Here is an 18,004-nt window from a genome sequence, read left to right as displayed (position 1 = left end):
CAGACAATTGTACAGTACTACACAAATCGATTTACAACATTCATCAGCTAAGTGACACAAATTAGCATCCAAAACTGCAACATGCACTGCTAACCCTGACCCGAGGAATGTATCTGCATATATACTTCGATCAGCAGTTAACCTAACTTTCACTAACGTGATTGAAAGTCAGTCAGGACAACTATGGCAGAATACATCACCACCTAAGCAAACTGACAAGCACCCTGTTTAAATAATTAACTAAGCTCCATAGGTTAGAAATGCTACAGGAAAAAAATCCATCACAGGAACCATTACCATACCACCATCATACAGTGTTTCACTGCCAGGATAGCAGCTGTTAAAAACAGTTTGCAAACTTCAGAACATTCAGACTTAACTGCCATCAGCTCATGGACAGGGGCTCAGTAGCTCATCCTACTTCTAACTAGAACAAGAATGACAGTGAGAGAAGCAACAATACAGTAATAATTTTGAGGCCTTGGGATTTTATTTTCAAGTGTCAGGGAAACTATAATCTCCAGTATAATTTTAGTGGTATTCTTGATTAAAGTTTGCATGCCTTTCCGAACTTTATTTAGCAAATTTGTAACCGGTGAACTTCAAGGCTGAACTGCATTAAGCCTGCCATAAGTACTGAGGGAGGTGGACAGTGTGGATACAAAGAGCAGACCTTCTAGGAAGAACTTGCAAAGTGCAAGATAGACACTTAATAGCATTTACCTGCAGTGGGTAGAAGTGATTCTGAAATGTTGACATCTATTGGAAAAGTTTTTCTTCCCTCACTATTGTCTTACCTTTGCTTTCCCCTCGGCAACTTCCTGCTAAACACCTGAAAGCAGATTCGCATTAATTCATTTAACCTGGCGTATCCATGAATCAGATTATCTCATATCCTGGTGGTAAGCTTAATGAGTTGTCATCGTTTAACCCCATCTACATTTACAACAGGAGTTAAAAAAAACAAACCAAAATGAAGAACAGTATCACTTTGTCGATTAACTAGTATCAACGAAATGGTAATGTTTACATATGTATTTCCATCGCTCAGTATGGATAATGGATCAATACTTGAATAACAAGCTCTAAAGAGAAGTACAAGGATATACCCAAGTAGCTTTTTAGCTTTTGCGTCACTTTCTGAATGCACATTTGTCATTCCACTGGCATAATGAAAAAGGGCACGCACAATACCAGCAGATATTAAAGTTTTCAAGGCAGAAGAGTCTAACAAAAAAAAAAAAAAAAGTACTCTGCAAAACAAAATTTAAAATGAGCTACTGGAGTTGGGCACATTCCATATACATGTTAGGGATCTTCCAAAGAGATGCCATTTGTATGTGAGTTTCTTCATGTATTCAACAACCTAGACAGTAAAAGGAGTAGAGTAACGGCCGATCAGCAAAAAACCAACCAAGAAGACCCTCCAGCATGTTAAATATTTATTAAGCTCTCTTGCTACAGAAGAGACAGAAAGAGAGCACAAAATAGGAAACAAGAAGAAAGTGTGGAGAGCTGACACTGCAGCCCTTATGTGTGGAAGGTGCAGAATAACCCTCATATCAGCACTTACTTAACAGCAAATGCTGCTTCACTACCCAGTTTTAGCATTTCAAGTTTAAGAGAGTTGGACATGGAAGCTTCAAAACCAAAAAAAGATTAAGTAGCAGTAAGACTAATTTCTCTTCAGTCTTTCATTTCTCCATCAGCACTCGATTTTTCCCTTGATGAGTTTTCAATATGAAAACATGACATGTGGAGAATCACACACACAGAGTAGTTTTCTCTTTAAAAAGTCAATATAGTTTTAATCAATCTACACGAGCCCCTCTTCTCCCAACATCCTAACACTACTAGGTCAAAACGGTTATGGGACTTGAATGTAAGAAATATTTAAATACTGAAGTTAATTCTTCCAGAAGGAAACGTTTTTGTGCGGAAGTGACAGTGGCATCAGAAGTGTCAGCATTCGACTGGTGCAGTCTATCACTACTTCAAATACGAAAACACCAGGTATGCTGGACACTCATTCAGCATTTTGACCAGCACACCATGCAGCAGCAAAATGTTTGGTTTTGAAAGAGAGAAGAGTTCTGTCAGGCTGTTTTTCTGCAATATTCATCATGTAAATAAACATGTAATTTTAAGTATTTGGTTTAGAGAAACTGGATAATTCCACTTGTTCCAGACTCTTACTTCCTAAAATATCTGATGTTTAAAATGAAGAGATTCACTTAATTCCACCCTAAAATCCTCAAACTCAGCCTTCCATAAGGGCCCACAGTCCATTTTCAGAGATGTACTATACATGTAGAAAGACCTGCTCCTTCATTTTAGAAGTTGATAGCTTTGCCAAAAGATGCTGCTAGGTTTGCTTCCCTGAAGGCTTCTGACACTGTCTGTAGAGAGTAAACACAAAAAGGTACAGGTTATTAATAGTTTCATGTAATGACAGCATGTCTGTGTAACCCTGGTGTTCAACAGTCCATTTCAAAAAACAAACTTACTGGATGGGCATGGCAAACCCTGGCTACATCTTCACATGATGCTCCATATTCCATAGCAAGGGCAGCTTCATTAACCATTTCACCAGCACCCTGTAATTTTAATGGTATTTTTAATTGGCACAAATCTTTATGCAGTTGTTCTTCTGCTAAAAAAAGAAAAGTTGTATTGTAACTAGCACTTCAGCTGTGTTCTAATATAAGTCATAAATACTCCATCTGTTCTGTGACCGTGCTCAAGCCTAGCACAAATCTAAACATAATTCTTAATGAGAGTGTCTGTTCTCTCAGTAATGAGAATTGTAAAAAATTTTTCCACTACAAGATAGTGGTCAGATAATACATTCTCAAAGCTACAGCGTCTATTATCACTGCTGAGACCTCCCCAAAACTTTCCTCCTGGGAACTTAAATAGTTAACTAGATGAACAAAAGCATGTTACTACATCTGCACCCTCATTTTTGTTTGTTGTATTTTTGTGTATTTACTCAGGGAACACTTCTCTGAGGAGTTAAAACTAGTGAAATCTCCCGTTAACATTTTTAGCATTCAGATCCACAATCACGTAAGATTTCCCCCCTTTTTCCCAATGAAGAAAATTAGTCTGCCTCACACTGATAAACCTAAGTTGTGCTTCCTTTAAGGCACGCTGATTTTTAAATGACTTGCGTTGTAAAAGAAAATAACTAGCACAGTGTCTTATGTACTCTTATCGGCAATTACGATAATTGGATTCAGAAACAGTATATCCATCCATAGGAATACAATTTCCTTTCCAGGAAAACAGAGCAGTTCTAGTGTTTCTGTTAAAGAAAGCTATGCACAAAGATGTATGGAAATGTTTCTGCATGCATCTTTAGGGGAAAAAAAAAAATATTTAAAGCTAAGAAAAAGAGATTAGGGTCTAACTTTGGAATGTGTGGGACAACAAAGAGTTATACTTTCCCAAATAGAATTTTCTGATTTCTCATTTTTAAAAAGGATTTTTAATCTAAATTACTGACCCCAGATTTGGTGACTGCAGCATAAGGTTACCAGCTTTGCTGAAGTCTGAAGTTCAGGGGGAGGGGGGAACCACCAATGAAAAAGCAACAGTCTGTTCAGCTCCCTCAACTTCCAGAACTTGAGTCAACAGTTTCTGCTGTTCTCTTGAGTATTCCACAGTAGTAAAAAAAAAAATAAATAAAATTATCCAACCAAAACACTACTGGTCAGAGAAACCAATTAACCATAGCAATTCTAGGGGAAAAAAAATAATGCTGGGTCAACACTGAAGTAACAGAGAAGTGGGGAGGACTACAGGGCTGCAGAAAAGAACAGTAAATAAAAATAACTATGGTAGACTCAAATATTCCTTCTTTTTACAAGCACCAGTTTTAACTTGACAACTACTTTGCAACTGTGCAACACGAAATAAAAAAGACCAAGACAGCAGCACAATTTACAATACTTACTGCGCCTAAAATGTGAGCACCCAACATCCTGTCTGTCGATTTTTGACTAAGTATCTTCACCATACCATCTGTGTCAGCATTTGTCTTCGCTCTGCTGTTCGCAGCAAATGGGAATTTCCCAACTTTGTATTCTACACCCTACAAAACCGATACAGGTTGTTGAGTTAATGACCAACAAGAACAATGCAACCATACAGACAAGTACGAGAACAGAAGCAATACGAAAATAAGAGGCACATAAGACACACAAAGCAATGCATGTATCAACCACCAAAAGAGCTATAAGGGGTTATTAAAAAGATTAATTAGTAAATGAACAGTATTAACTTCACAGAATAGAAGTCATTAAAGAGAACTGTGATCCTTGGGAGAGTGAAGTGCAGGAGAAATCATTCAATCATACACCCTAAGCAATAAATTCAGATGCAGAAATTCTCCTGGAAAAAGTAGCTAGATAAACTACTAGACAATGAAACCACACCCAGGGTGGGAAAACAAGGCAGTTTTGTCCAAGAAGAAAACAAACAGTACCTCTTCTTTCAGCTGTTCTTCTGATTTGCCAACCCAGGCCACTTCAGGGTGAGTGTATATCACAGAGGGTACGCAGTTATAGTCAATGTGAACTGCTCCCCCAGCCATCCCTTCTACACAAAGAATGCCTTCATCCTCGGCTTTGTGGGCCAGCATAGGTCCAGCAACTACATCACCAATAGCATAGATGCTATCAGCCCAATGAAACAGAATGAGACACTGTTTAAAAACATCCTAGCACACCTAGGCTACCTTATATAATAGTCAGTTTGAAACATATTACTGAAAACTAATCAAAACAGATTAAAATACCAAATTTCAAAAGAAATATGAAGTCTAAAAGAGCAGTTTCCACAGAATGACCACACTTCAAGAAGTACTAGTGACTTTTAAATTACAACACTTAAAAGGTTGACTAAAAATCTTTAGTTCCCGAAATAAACAGAAATCTCGAGTTTTCCTTTCAGAAAAGGAAGTTATATTCTGCAATTAAAAGCAGAAAAAGTGCTTTAGTTGGCTAAACTCTTAAAAATAAGACTTCACTTTAAAAAAAGGTAAAAAATATTTAGTCTTACTTACTTTGGAATTTTGGTTTGGAATCTGTTATTGACTGGAATTCTCCCCCTCTTATCAAGTTCAATTCCAATGTCCTCAAGACCTAGATTTTTTGTAAAAGGACGTCTACCGATGCAAACCAGGAGCACATCACAAGTTATTACTTCTGCCTTGCCACCAGCTGCAGCTTCAACACTACAAAAAAATGAGTAGCAAAAATGCTCAGCTGTAAACTTTCCGCATTGTATTTCTCTGATTAGTAACTGGTATGATCCAGACGGTGACCTACTGGCTGGATCTGTCATCCAAAACACTTGCATTCAGCCTGCCCCACACTTCTTCCTTGCAAGAGTTGAGGAGTGGAGAAGGGAGGAAAGGACGGTAACTTTTTACTACTAGATGGAGAAACTCAGGGTATATACCCACTAGCAAGTAGCATGACCTGATAGGATAAAATCTGTACAGCAAACTAATTGATGCTGAGTACTCAACATCCAAACTATATATATTCTGGAGTGGGGCAGGGCCATGTATTCTGAGCAAGCTTTCTTCTGGCCAAACACCTGTTAGGAGCTGCCCTGCATCAGGTGCATCCCTCAACTGTGTCTGTGTTTAATTGCACACCCAGAACAAGTTCATGTGCTCTGAGAGCACGAGGACCAAAGCATGGTAAGCAAGGGTAAGTAGGAAGTGTGTTTCAACAAAAATAAAACTCTAAATGTAGAAACAGACCAAATACAAATCACCATATTAAGATTTCAGTGAAAACACATTTAAACTTACTTTTGTTAAGTAACATTAAGCATTTTCTTAAAACTCAAACTACAGTTTCTGCACAGAGAATACGTTAACAAGAAAAAGAACAGAAGTAGTGTATATGTATGGGTTTTCACAAAGCAAACTTGTTTTATATGTTTCCACATTAGCTGTTCATCTGGAAGTCTTCAAAGGCCTTGAGCACGGCCATTAAAAGACACTCTGGGGTAGCTTCATTTACCTCTACGCAAAAGCAGTAAAATCTCTGCCATGCTTATTTTGAGACAAGAGGAGGTATGGACAAAATGACCCCCAGGAAGCAGCCAAGAATTAATGGCTTAAAAATGACTGTATGAACAATCATGATATTTGTGTTAATTATACCAGAAGCAAAGATTTTCCATGAAAAGAATTAAGAGTTCTGGTTTTATTACTGATCTCACTGTAACACCAGTTTTATACTAGCATGCTTTCAACTCAAGTCAATGGAACCCTCCTATATAAGCAAAGCCAAATTTATGAGCTCTGTAAGTTACTAACATTACATTTCACTAAAGAATTAAGTTTCATCCTAAATCCATCTTCTCCTGTTTAAAACATAGTAACAGATTGTATTTTTTAATAGGTTTGATGGGATTAGGAGGAAGAATATATATTCCTTTAGCTTTATGTTGAACACTTACGCTACATCAATTGTTCCATCTGGTTTCTTGGTAGCACCAGTAACTTTGGTGTTCAGTTTAAACTTAAGTCCCTGTTTCTGAAGAATACGCTGGAAGTTTTTAGAGATCTCCATGTCAATTCCCATTCCACCAACATGCCCCATGAACTCAACAGCTGTCACATCTGCACCAAGGCGCTGCCAAACCGAACCCTGCAGTCACAACAAAATACGTAAATATAGTTTTTGAAAAGCAAACTTCAGATTTCTTTAGTATTTACCAGAGACTGTAAACTTTGCAAAAGCAGGACAACACAACAGCGAACTGGTCAGTTTTTACAAATGCTACAGTGCAGAACATGACAAGTCCAACTTTCCCTAGCCTTTGCCCAAAAATAGATTGATCACTGCTTGCTTACATACCCAAAACTTCAATGATTGAATTCATGGAATTAAGCTTTTAAATACATACCTAATTTATACTCAATTATTTTGTTTTGTAAGTATAGAAAAGTTCAAAGTCAAAGAACCCAAATGTAGCACAGAAAACCCAAAGTAAATTGCTTGTGGTGTTCTAATACCACTACAAGTTAAATCAAAACAAAACTACAGTAAGGAAACCTTATGCAATAAAATGGAACCACTGCTGCCTCTGTATGTATTTGTAACCACAACCACTATCATCAGTTTCACCAACAAAACCCATACAGATCCTATTTACTTGCAGTTACCCACATTACCTAATCTATCATAATACTATCACAGTATTTGACTTTACATACTCTTTCCCTGCTTAATGGTGAGCAGGCTAAGCAACTGCTATGCAGATGTGCAAATTTTCACACAGTTGCAAAACCAGCAAATACACATTTTTTTAACCACGTAGGTATGAGGCAAAAGGACTCAGACTCAGATGAACTACAAAGTCTCCACTCCTTTGGTTGTTAGACAGAATGCGTACAATCATACCACAAAAATTTCTTGGGATTAACTGCTACATACAAGATTGTGTCCTGGTTTAAAATCAACTTCCCTTAACAAAAGTTCTCTCACCTACACATAGAGCAGGTACAAACCTCAGAGAAAGTTAATCCCCACACGCCGCCCCCCCCAAAAAAACCACCCCAAACCAAACCAAAAACATACTGTATGTGAGACCCTGTATGTTTCCCTCTCATTTCTCTGCTTAGGTAACCAGCTGCAGGAGTATTGATCCTACAAACGCTTACCTCAGCTTTTTGGGTAGGGAAGGGAGCTACCAGGCTGTCTGCATAGTTATATTACAACTTGCTCAAAACATCTGTTAAATCACAGCAACATCGTCAAATGTAACACTCATTTCCTCTATAAATGGAAGACCAAGTGGCTTAAATATCCTCTCACCAGTTCTACACCAATGACTCCTGCACCAATGACAACCATCTTTTCAGGAACTTTTTTCAGCGACAGCGCACCAGTGGATGACACAATATTATCTTCATCAATCTAATGACAAAGAAATCCACAAAGGGAGACTTACAATCTCTTTTATACACTATATATAAACACACAGAAGGTGAAATGCAATATTATATCCACATGTTTTAACGTCTTAATAACACATTGAGAAAAAGTACCATTAAGACTTCAAATACGTACAGTAATTCCTGGGAAGGGAGCAACTTCTGAGCCTGTGGCTATGAGTATGTTCTTTGTATTGATAACTTGCGTGCTGCCATCTTCTTTGGTTGCAGTGACTTGGGTTTTCCCTGTTATTTTTCCAAACCCAGATACATGTACAACCTTTAGTAATCAGAACACAATGAATTCAGATTAAAATTACTTTATATAAATTATGCTGCATTTAATCTCACTAAGCTTTACAGAAGCTGCTAACATGTATATTTTCATCACCATCTGGTACAAATCACAGAATAATTGTATACCATTCTTTTAAGTAGATTAAGAATGAAGGAACTGTTCATTTAAAAATCGCCTAGAAGAGACACATTCAAATTCTGCCCTTGCTGAGTCAGTCACTTGAATTAATTTATGTGGCAAGAACACAAACAGGGAAAAAGCAAGAAATTCAATTCAGAAAAAATCATGGATATACCTCAGTACAATCCAAACTAACCTTGTTTTGTTTAAATAAATGAGCAATTCCACCTGTTAAGGCCTTCACTGCACCACTCTTCTGTTCCATCATCTTCTCTAGATTCAAACGGATTCCTGTAACTAAGGTTAAAAAAGAAATTCTGTCAAGCACTGCAGTGCTTTTATTTAAAACCTAAACACAACTAACAGCTCTGACACAGTAAGATGTGTTGAATGGCCCTACTAAATACTAAAGGTTACATTCAACAACTGCTATATTAAAGAGCAGCATTACACTTTTCAGATATAACTTGTCTATCCCTAATTCAGGATTTAAGGAGCAGACACACGGCCCTAACACTCCAACTGACAGATAAAGAATATTAATTAAGATTTGAATTACTAAGTTTACTTGTTGGTGGGAACCATTTATGTTAACAGGCACTGACCAGCTGCTCTTCACACTCACTTTCGATTCCTCTGTTAGCAAAATCTTTCCCGTGGGCCAAGTGATATAGATGCGAGTTGTTCAGCAAAGCCTAAAATACACACAGAAAAGTGACTTGTGACATATGTTCATGATTATTCTGAGGGAAAAAAACCCACCTGATGTTATTTGCAAAACATTCTCAATATCAAAAAAGTCTAACATCTACATATTTTAAAAGGTATATTTCAAACACAGAATTTTTACACAGTAGCTCTTACTGAAGTGTTTTATAAAGTTAAATATTTAACAGAAAAATAGAAAACATTAAATCCACACCTATCCTTTTTGCTCATGTCACCACAGAAATTGGAAATGACTCCATGGGGATTTTAAAAAAGAATAGGAACAGACTTTAAGCAGAGAAATAAAGATAGAATCACAGAGTATCTCAAGCTGGAAGGAACCTGTAAGGATCATCAAGCCCAGCTCTCTGCATCTCTGCAAGACTAAATTTTACCTTGCAGATAAAGACTAGTACATCTTACTACATAGATTCTGACTGACTCACAGGAGAATTTCCTTGTTACCTCAGACAAGAGATTACTTGTTAACAGAAAAACTGGATGAGGAAAATCTATACTGAAATCCCTGTTAAGATTTTAGCCTGTGTAGACATAATGTGAGTTAAAATTTTGTAGTTGAGTTGTTGTGCGGCTGCATAGCTAGTTGAATTGAAACTAGATGGCTTAGAGCTACCTCAGGTCACTGACATTCAGAATTCAAAGATAAAATTACAGTAGTTTTCATAAGGATGTCTATGAATCAGCAGCTTGAAATGCAAAACCTCTAAACCTGTATTTTGATTAGAAATAGCAATATAATTAGGGAGGGACCTTAGTAAGAAAAATTATGTCTTTTACTATAGCTATCCCAGACATGAAATTATCAGTATCTTTACAAGAAAGACAACAGTGGAGGTCTGTGCAGACTGAAGCCTAAAGCAGCCATAATAAATGATTCAAAGTACATTTTGAAATACTTGCCTTATATACACATTTGAGTAAAACTAATACTATCAGAATAAGATAATTCCATTTTTATAAGTCTTATCAACTCACTCTCTTTAAAATTCATTTGCTCATTTCACATAACTGTCACAATCCCAAATCTGTAACAACCAACATTAATTACACAGCCACCACTTCAGACTTCAGCAATTAAAAGGAAAAAAATTCCATGCCCAATGTATTATTTTGAGTGGCTTTTTGGAAAGGAATATTTGAATAATTTGTTATTCTTCAGTGTATGCAGCCTACGTATCCGCTTCTTCAGAAGTTTATTGCCATTCAGAAGATTATAGATAGCGTCCAAGTTTAGCCATGGGTTCAGAAGCATTTTCATAAGAACTTCACAGGATAAAAAAAAAAAAAAAAAAAAAAAGACAAAAGATAGTAAATAGATGCCAGCAGAGTTCCCAACTTTCACAGAAACACCGTGTTACAAACACCGTGTTGGCTGACACCTCATTTTTGAGTCTTGCCTCTATATATTAAGATATTCTGAACTTCATTAGAACTATTACTAAAATGTTTAGGAAAATTAATATATCATTTGAAAACCTTTGTATTTAGACTGTATTTTTTCATACCATGCTACAGGAACCTCTCTCAGCAAACAGATTAGAAACAGCAATACAGTTAAGAGGGATCTTGGTAAGAATCTTCTGTCTGTTACTATAGCCATTACAAACCTGGCACTACCAGTGTCTTCCTTCACCTGCTGGGTGCTACACGAGGCAGATCTCTCTCATCTAGCAATAGCACTGTTCTTACAAGGTCCTCATTCTGAAATGACTTAAAACTGGATTGACAACATCAAATACTAGGTTCTGAATTTCTTCTTAGTTCTCCCTTCTTTCAGAGTACATGCCTTGTACTCTCCCCACCTGCACTACTCCACACAAGCACCTCCAAGTCATCCTATGCAGCTGGTGAGAATACTAATTTAGCTTAGACAAATATTTAAAGAGCTACTCAGCTAGGCTCTTTCTACAGTCAATGGAGACACACAGCTCTCTTTAGAGCATGCTGCATCCAACCAAAACCAGAGTTTGTGATTTTTCAGGGGTGCCTTTCTCCCTCTAATTTAGATTTACTTTCCCTACCGCTAGTGACACAGTTCAGCATTCCTTTGACGTAGGGACATCATCCTGTCCAAAACTACATGCTTATTTTGAACAAACGTATATGAGGCAATCAACAGCACAAGAGGTACAGCCACCTAAAATAGTCAAGGTAGACTGTAAGAGATACGGCCACCTGAAACAGTAGTCATTACTGGTTACAACACAAATTCAACAACTCAGAGTGGTAAGATACATCTGTATGTTCCTCTGGTTTTCATCCTCTGCCTCTCATCTAGGAAAGCCCACAAAACAGTTTGCAAATGAAACCTTTCTACTGTGCAAATAGAATTCTAACTCTGTGTTACTTGTATCTATTTGTATCTTCAGCTCATTTGGATTACAATTTCAATTTTTGAAGTATGTCAATCTTGAGAAACTCCTTCTTAATGTTCTTCCAAGTGAGGCATATAACATCTGCTGTTTTTAATGGAGTTATGACAAACTGTATACACTTACCTTGGATGGAATACATCCAACATTCAAACAGGTTCCACCTAATGTTTCATTTTTTTCTACACAGACAGTCTGAGGAAAAAGAAGGGGGGGGGGGGGGGGGGGGGGAGAATTTTTTAGCAATACTATGCATTAATGTGTCTCCATTTCATTCCTACATTTATTCTGTGGCTCACATTTGCCCTCAAACACAAAATGGCCCTCTGCCACAAAATCCTCTACCAGAAGAGCACCACGTTCCCCACTGCACCGTTTATACTTTCATAAAAGTTTAAGTCCTGTTGTTCTACTTCAAAAATCCACCAAGCTGCCTCAATTAAATACAACACTCAGTTCTGTGAAAGATGTTTCCCTTACAATTAAAAAAACAACCCCCTGCAAAAAGCAAAAAATGTAAATCATGCAAGATTGCTAAAACCAAGTAATCACAAGTGAACAACAGATAAATGAACCACCACAGGTTACAACTGTACAAAGTACTTTTTTCTTTAAATAAAATCAAACAGAACACCCAAACCACAAACATTCCCTCTCTAAACAGGTTATCCTGTGAGACACATGGCTATAAAGTTGTGCCAATACCTATAAAGAAAGAAAAAATAAAAATCAAGTAAAGCAAACTCAAGCAAAGATAAGGTCAATACCAACACAGATTGAAAATATTTCATCTCATTAAGTTGCCAACAAAGTGTGCAAAGGAAAAAAGCAACGGACAAAACTTCAAGTAAAATTAGATCACTTTAGGAGGAAGAAAGTATCGTAAACTTTTTTTAATAGAAGCAAAATAATTGGTATTTCCTTCTTTGCAAGGTACACACATGTTCAAAATAATAGTTCCTTGGTTTATACTCCAAGAGCTCCAATCTGCTGACAAGTGACTACCCAGGTGAAAACCTCTCATCGTTTCTTTAAATTGTTGCTTTTATGCTAAAGTAGAGGTGCTGGTAACATGAAGAGCAGAACTCACCATATCAAATGACAGAAACACACTGAGACACGCTGATCCCCTATCTATCCTTTCCCCTGTTTTAAGCACATGAATGCATGAAAAATGATCCAAGGGCTTTAAAAGCTGCGCTATGGATCAATCAGCACCAGACTGCTCCTACCTTTACCTGATAAGGAGGTTCTGCCTCGTCCACTTTACATCAACTTCACCAACAAGGCCAAGCAAAGCTTTTGAAAAGCCAATGCCCAGAGAACATTGTTGGCAATAACATGGGATGCTGTGATGGTGATACAAGGACTTAACACTTGTGCTAGCAGATGTAGCACTAAAATTGAAGGTTAATGTTCAGTAATCCAGCAGAGCCCACTCGGGTTCTTCCATCGATGGTATAACTATAGAATCCAACTTTTTGCCAGTCTTACAAAAACATCTCCTTACATTCCTTAAGGGCAGAATAAACGTGCTTCATGTTTATCCAGTGCTACAGGTGACGGATGCAAGCACGTCCATGTATTTTGCCCACTCCTGATTAGCTGTGAAGCAGTATAACAAAATTATTTCTTACTATGATTTAAAACAGAAATTCCCAGGCCCAGAGCACTTTTTAACCTCCTTGTATATGGTATCCTATTGTCAACCACAGGTAGGAAGGACCTGGGGAAAACATTGTTTCAAGAAAAGCAGGGATACAGCCACAAAAAATAGCTTTAGAATAAACAAACATGAACGTATGAGGCAGAAGGCCTCAGTCTCAAATAAAACCTGTAGCACTGAGCACATTTTCTCTCAGGTATAAAGCTCAGTAACAATGTACATCTAAAAGCAAGAGTATTTATTAAGACAAAAAAATAATTCACAAGCATGGATAAAGACAACTCAAATTATCTGTACTAGGCCACAAGTAGACTTAAAACTTCTTAATCTGATCTCAAGGATTTGTGTTTTGGTACAGTTACACATTAGAAGGCTGAAAGATACCCAAAGAGACATCCCCAGTTGGGGGAGTAATGACTAATGATGGACAACACTCAGAACTACAGAAAAGTTTAGGCTGAAAGGACCTCCTCTGGAGGCCATCTCGTCAACCTCCCGCTCCAAACACTGTCAACATCAAAGATGTATCAGGTGGCTCAGGGCTTTGTACAGTCAAGTTCTGGAAATACCCAAGGGTGAAGATTACACACTATCTGAGCACCCATTTCAGCACTTCATTGGAACTCCATTCATCAACAGGAGCTCCTGTCCTTACCAGGTGGTCTAATCGACTCACTTTTGCCATGAAGTCCAGCTGTCATAATTCAGAAGCATTGGAACATACCAGCCAGCAGGACCATGCTCAAGACTGCTAGCACCTCCTTCTCAGATTTTGAAAAAATTAACAAATGAATAATGCAGTACCAATAAAGTAAGTTGGTCTCATATTAAGAAGTGAAGGTAAAAAAATATCCTGAAGTCACAATCCATATTTTCGTAAGTTCAGAGAAAATCTGAAATGCATTATGCACCTATAACTCTCCCAATACTGTTAAGCAACACATCATTAGTACACACCAAATAAAAGTAATGTCTTTCAAGCAGCATTCAAAGACAATGGACCAATGGACAGAACAACATAAACAAATGTAAATTAGATACTATAGTATTTCTACAGACATATTTTCACCTCTATAATTCTCACATAACAATGGAATTCCTCTACCCACATTCAAAAAGCACATCAGTTGAATATTGGGTTTTTCCTCTTTTTAAGTTCCCTCAGTCTGTTCTTCAGGACAATTTTTCAGTGGCCTTTTTGTCACTGTAACTTTCCCTGCCCTCCCCCCTGCTTCCCTTTGCTGGGAGAAAAAGTCCTTCCTAGCATTCTTTTCCTACCTTCGCTTCCACAAGAGTGTAAGCCCACCTCAATCATTACTTCCAATCTAAAGCAAGCTGTCCTGAGCAGCTTTGCCAGTAGTACAGCTATAGACAGTAAGGCCTTCACATATACATTCCAACTTCTGTATAATCTGGGTAAGCAAGGTAAAGAAAGATTACCAACGTGTCAACAGCATCTGGTGGCCCAAGATGTGACAGAATTTCAGTTTTTCAGTATCACACTAACACCCTTCAAGTTCATCTGGATGAATATTCTGCTGAATGAGATCTCATTTTACCTTAAATCCAAGCTGAGCTGCTTTGATAGCAGCAACATACCCTCCAGGACCAGAGCCAATAACTGTGACGTCGGCATCAACTGAAACAGAGAACATTTGAGTTATTGTTTCAGCAATTAAAATTTTTGTGCAGGAATACCAGTTTATGATTTCTGAAATAATTCAGGTTTGATTTTTTTTTTTAAAGAAAAGCAGAATAGCTAATAAAAATGATGCAACTTAATATAAGTTTAGATAAGTAAATTACACTTTACATCTAAAAGTAACTTTCTGGACAAAGGGAAAGGTTGTACAGAGGTATTCACTCTGCAACAAAAACAGCCAGTCTTAAATTTTACAGGGAAAATAATGCAAAATGAAATGAAGAAACTGAATTCTGTCTGTCCCATCCCTCTTACTATAAATCCTTTAAGAACTTAACCCAACATGTTTGGATAGTTTATTATAACATTTTTCCGATACAGTTTCTATTGATGTCCAGTGCAGAAGAGAAATGCTTACAGTTTACAAAGGAGAAAATATGGCTGAAATAGATATCTATGCAACCTCTATTGATTATGAATGCAGCAGGAACCTATGAACTTTGTACCCAATTCATATCTCATAACCACAGCCTCCTTTGGAATATTAATTACCATCACTGTTCTTATGTTATATAAAGTTCAACTTCTATTTATAGCTTTAGTTTGCTGTCAATTAAGGCAAGTAAGACACTATTTTTCATTTAAATCTCCATGCTGACATGGATTCCACTGTCACCAGGAAGACCTATTTCTAAGTTTGAAGCACTGCTTTGGTTCTTGTGGGTTTTAGGCGTGTGTGGGTGTGTGCACATGTTGGGGTTTTTTTGTCCAAAGAAACTCTTCACAATTAATTACCTTGATCAGCATACGACCTTTGTGACACCGCACAAACTCCCTGAAGGCCATGATGAATTCTATCAAAACAGCTTCTCTAAAGAGAGTGGGGAAAAAACACTTGGTTTTAAAAGTCAAAGTCTACCCTTGAAGAAAAATAAGCATTCGGCAACACACACAGACGGACACAGCTGCAGTCACCAGCTAACCACAGCAGGAACAACATGACGAGCAGGCACAGAGGGCCTGGAGCAGGAGGTGGAAGTGGCTCTGCCGTCTCCAAGGATCACGACAGTTCTCAGATCAGCCTCGCCTAAGGCTGCGCCTCACTACGAAAACTTCCAGCCCTTCATACGGGGCTCTCAAACTACTTAATGACATAAATTAACACCTACAGGAGCCTGTGAAGTCCTGTTGTTCCACAACCACCCCTCCAGGCACCTCCTGTGAGCTGTTTCTGGAGGCTGCGATGTTGTAACTGTGACGGGAGAGCACAGCACGGCTGCTACCAGGGTCTCGGGGGCCGCTCACCCCGTACCCGGAGCAGAGGACGCTCCCGAACGTACTTCCGAGGCCGCAGCGCCGCGCACCAGGCGGGGAGCGCCCGCAGCCGGCGGCTGCCACCGCCACGAAGGCTCCCGGCCGAAGGCTCCCGCCCCCGCCGGCCGCAGCCTCCCGCGGGCCCGGCCCCGCAGCCCCGCTCTCGGGAAGGCCAGCGCCCGGGGCGAGACCCCGCGCCCGCCCCTCCCGGGGCCAGGCGACACGGCGGGCACCTCGCCCCCTCAGCCGAGCAGAGGCCGCGCCATGCGAGGAGCGACGCCCCGTCCCGCCGCAGGAGGGAAAGCGGAGAAGCGGCCAAGCGCGGCCCAGCCGCCGCGCCCGCCCCAGGGCGCCTGCTCCGGCTCCGGCCCCGCCCGCCCTCACGCCGCTCCGGCGAGGGGCGGGGGGCGCAAAGAGAGCCCAGGCCCCAGGCCCCGGCTCCCGAGCGCGGCGCGGCTCCCCCCGCCCGCCGGCCGGCCCCGCGGCAGCGCCGTGCCCCGCCGGCGCCGTACCCGAGCGAGCGCGCAGGAAACGCGCCCCCAGCGCTGCATGTCCGCCACCGCCGGCCCGCGCCCCTCAGCCGCCGCTCCAAGGACTCCGCGGACTGGCGCAGGCGCGGTGGGCGGGGGAGCGGCGGGCGGAGCGGCGGGCGGAGCGGCGGGCGGAGCGGCGGGCGGAGCGGCGGGGGCGGGCAGGGGGCGGGGCTATGCAGACGAGCCTCAATGCGGCAGGGCGCTGCGGCGGGCAGCCAGGTCAAGCGGAGCGGCTCGCGGACTCGCGCCTGAGGAATCAAAATAAAATTTGGGAACAAACGGAGGAAGTACAAGCATTTCGTATTACACAAAGAAGCCCCGTTCGTCTAAATGGCAGTGGAACGCACATAAATTCAAATTTTAAATATCCGAAAATATAAAATATTTCAGTTTGGAAAGGATGTCAGGTGTCTCGGTATAATTGCTTTCAACTTATTTAATGAGGGGGAAAAACAGCACCAGAATTTTGAGACATATTTATAATTGACGCTGTTTAGTTTAATGCTATTTATATTCTTCCAGATTATTTGTTATCTAGGAAAAAAAGGGGTGCACGCCTCCTGGCCTGCTGTTGTTTGCACTTCAGCCCATCAGATATTTGAAAACCTAAATCCTTCGTTGCCTGGGGGGGGGAACAGCAGTGGCCGAGGCCGCGTTTCTTCTATACTGGGTTAGAACATGTGCAATGTTCTGTTCAATTGATGCTATAAATATCTCAGTGTAGCTTTAGGTAAGTAATGTGCGATGTAGTTCATAATATTGATCACCCGTCTTGCCTGAAAGTGAAAGTATTTGCTGTGAAAAAGGTTTCTCGAGTTTTCTAGACTTAATAATTTCTTGCTTGAAACCAAGATCTCCATCGGGTGGCAGTGTTCGGTTATTTTTCATACAGGGAGGCACATCACTGAGCCCAAATTTTGGAAATCCCCTAGAAGGGAGGCATAATGCTCATAAATGACAGTCTTTCTGATTAGAGCAGACATAATGATCTAGAAGAACCACCTGGAAGAAGAGCAATTCACCCATTAATAAACTACAGTCAGATCTGTTGAAAGTGTGTTAGTTAATGAAGGTGCCAGCACCTGGGTTCAAAATGAAAGGCTGTACTCAGTGGGCAGAAATCCTCTTCTGCTTTTCCACGTAAGGGTTTCTCTGATTGCACTCCAACAACACTGGAGACTGGATGTGCCTGATATTTTTACACTTAAATCTCTAACTTAGGCTGGCTTATGAGAAAGCATCCCAGAGTCCCCAGTACTTGCAGAGAAAATACCAAGGCCCCACTATTTCCTCCCATCCTCACTAATGAGCGGACCAAAGAGAATAAAAGGCAAACATCCTGCATCTGCAGCTAACTGAAAATACTC

The 18,004-nt window shown here is 39.9% G+C and overlaps 1 protein-coding gene across 1 annotated transcript; it reads right to left on the bottom strand.

The window, feature by feature from the left end:
- Nucleotides 1-1,427: 1,427 nt before the first annotated feature.
- DLD (dihydrolipoamide dehydrogenase) lies at nucleotides 1,428-16,735 on the bottom strand. The gene is made up of 14 exons (XM_037390572.1): nucleotides 16,617-16,735; nucleotides 15,586-15,661; nucleotides 14,708-14,787; nucleotides 11,609-11,677; nucleotides 9,007-9,076; nucleotides 8,578-8,678; nucleotides 8,100-8,243; nucleotides 7,845-7,946; nucleotides 6,484-6,674; nucleotides 5,069-5,239; nucleotides 4,490-4,679; nucleotides 3,959-4,096; nucleotides 2,508-2,597; nucleotides 1,428-2,399 (listed from the first exon to the last, which is right to left on the bottom strand). The coding sequence occupies exons 1-14, from the start codon at nucleotides 16,653-16,655 to the stop codon at nucleotides 2,334-2,336; spliced, it is 1,527 nt and encodes a 508-aa protein (XP_037246469.1). The 5' UTR covers nucleotides 16,656-16,735; the 3' UTR covers nucleotides 1,428-2,333.
- Nucleotides 16,736-18,004: the final 1,269 nt, after the last annotated feature.

Source organism: Falco rusticolus, chromosome 5 (genome assembly GCF_015220075.1).
Source record: "Falco rusticolus isolate bFalRus1 chromosome 5, bFalRus1.pri, whole genome shotgun sequence".
Taxonomy (NCBI): Eukaryota; Metazoa; Chordata; class Aves; order Falconiformes; family Falconidae; genus Falco; species Falco rusticolus.
Note: the sequence above shows the minus strand (reverse complement) of the source record. Positions and strands in the feature narration are given on the sequence as shown.

What these genes read in the sequence shown, in the direction of transcription:
- DLD (XM_037390572.1), bottom strand. Translation starts at nt 16,655, where the DNA reads ATGCAGCGCTGGGGGCGCGTTTCCTGCGCGCTCGCTCGG. An exon ending in CAGCTCAGCTTGGATTTAAG is followed by an intron (nt 11,678 to 14,707) that starts GTAAAATGAGAT and finishes CTTTTTCCTCAG; the next exon opens with ACTGTCTGTGTAGAAAAAAA. An exon ending in GATGGAACAATTGATGTAGC is followed by an intron (nt 5,240 to 6,483) that starts GTAAGTGTTCAA and finishes ATTTTTTTGTAG; the next exon opens with TGTTGAAGCTGCAGCTGGTG.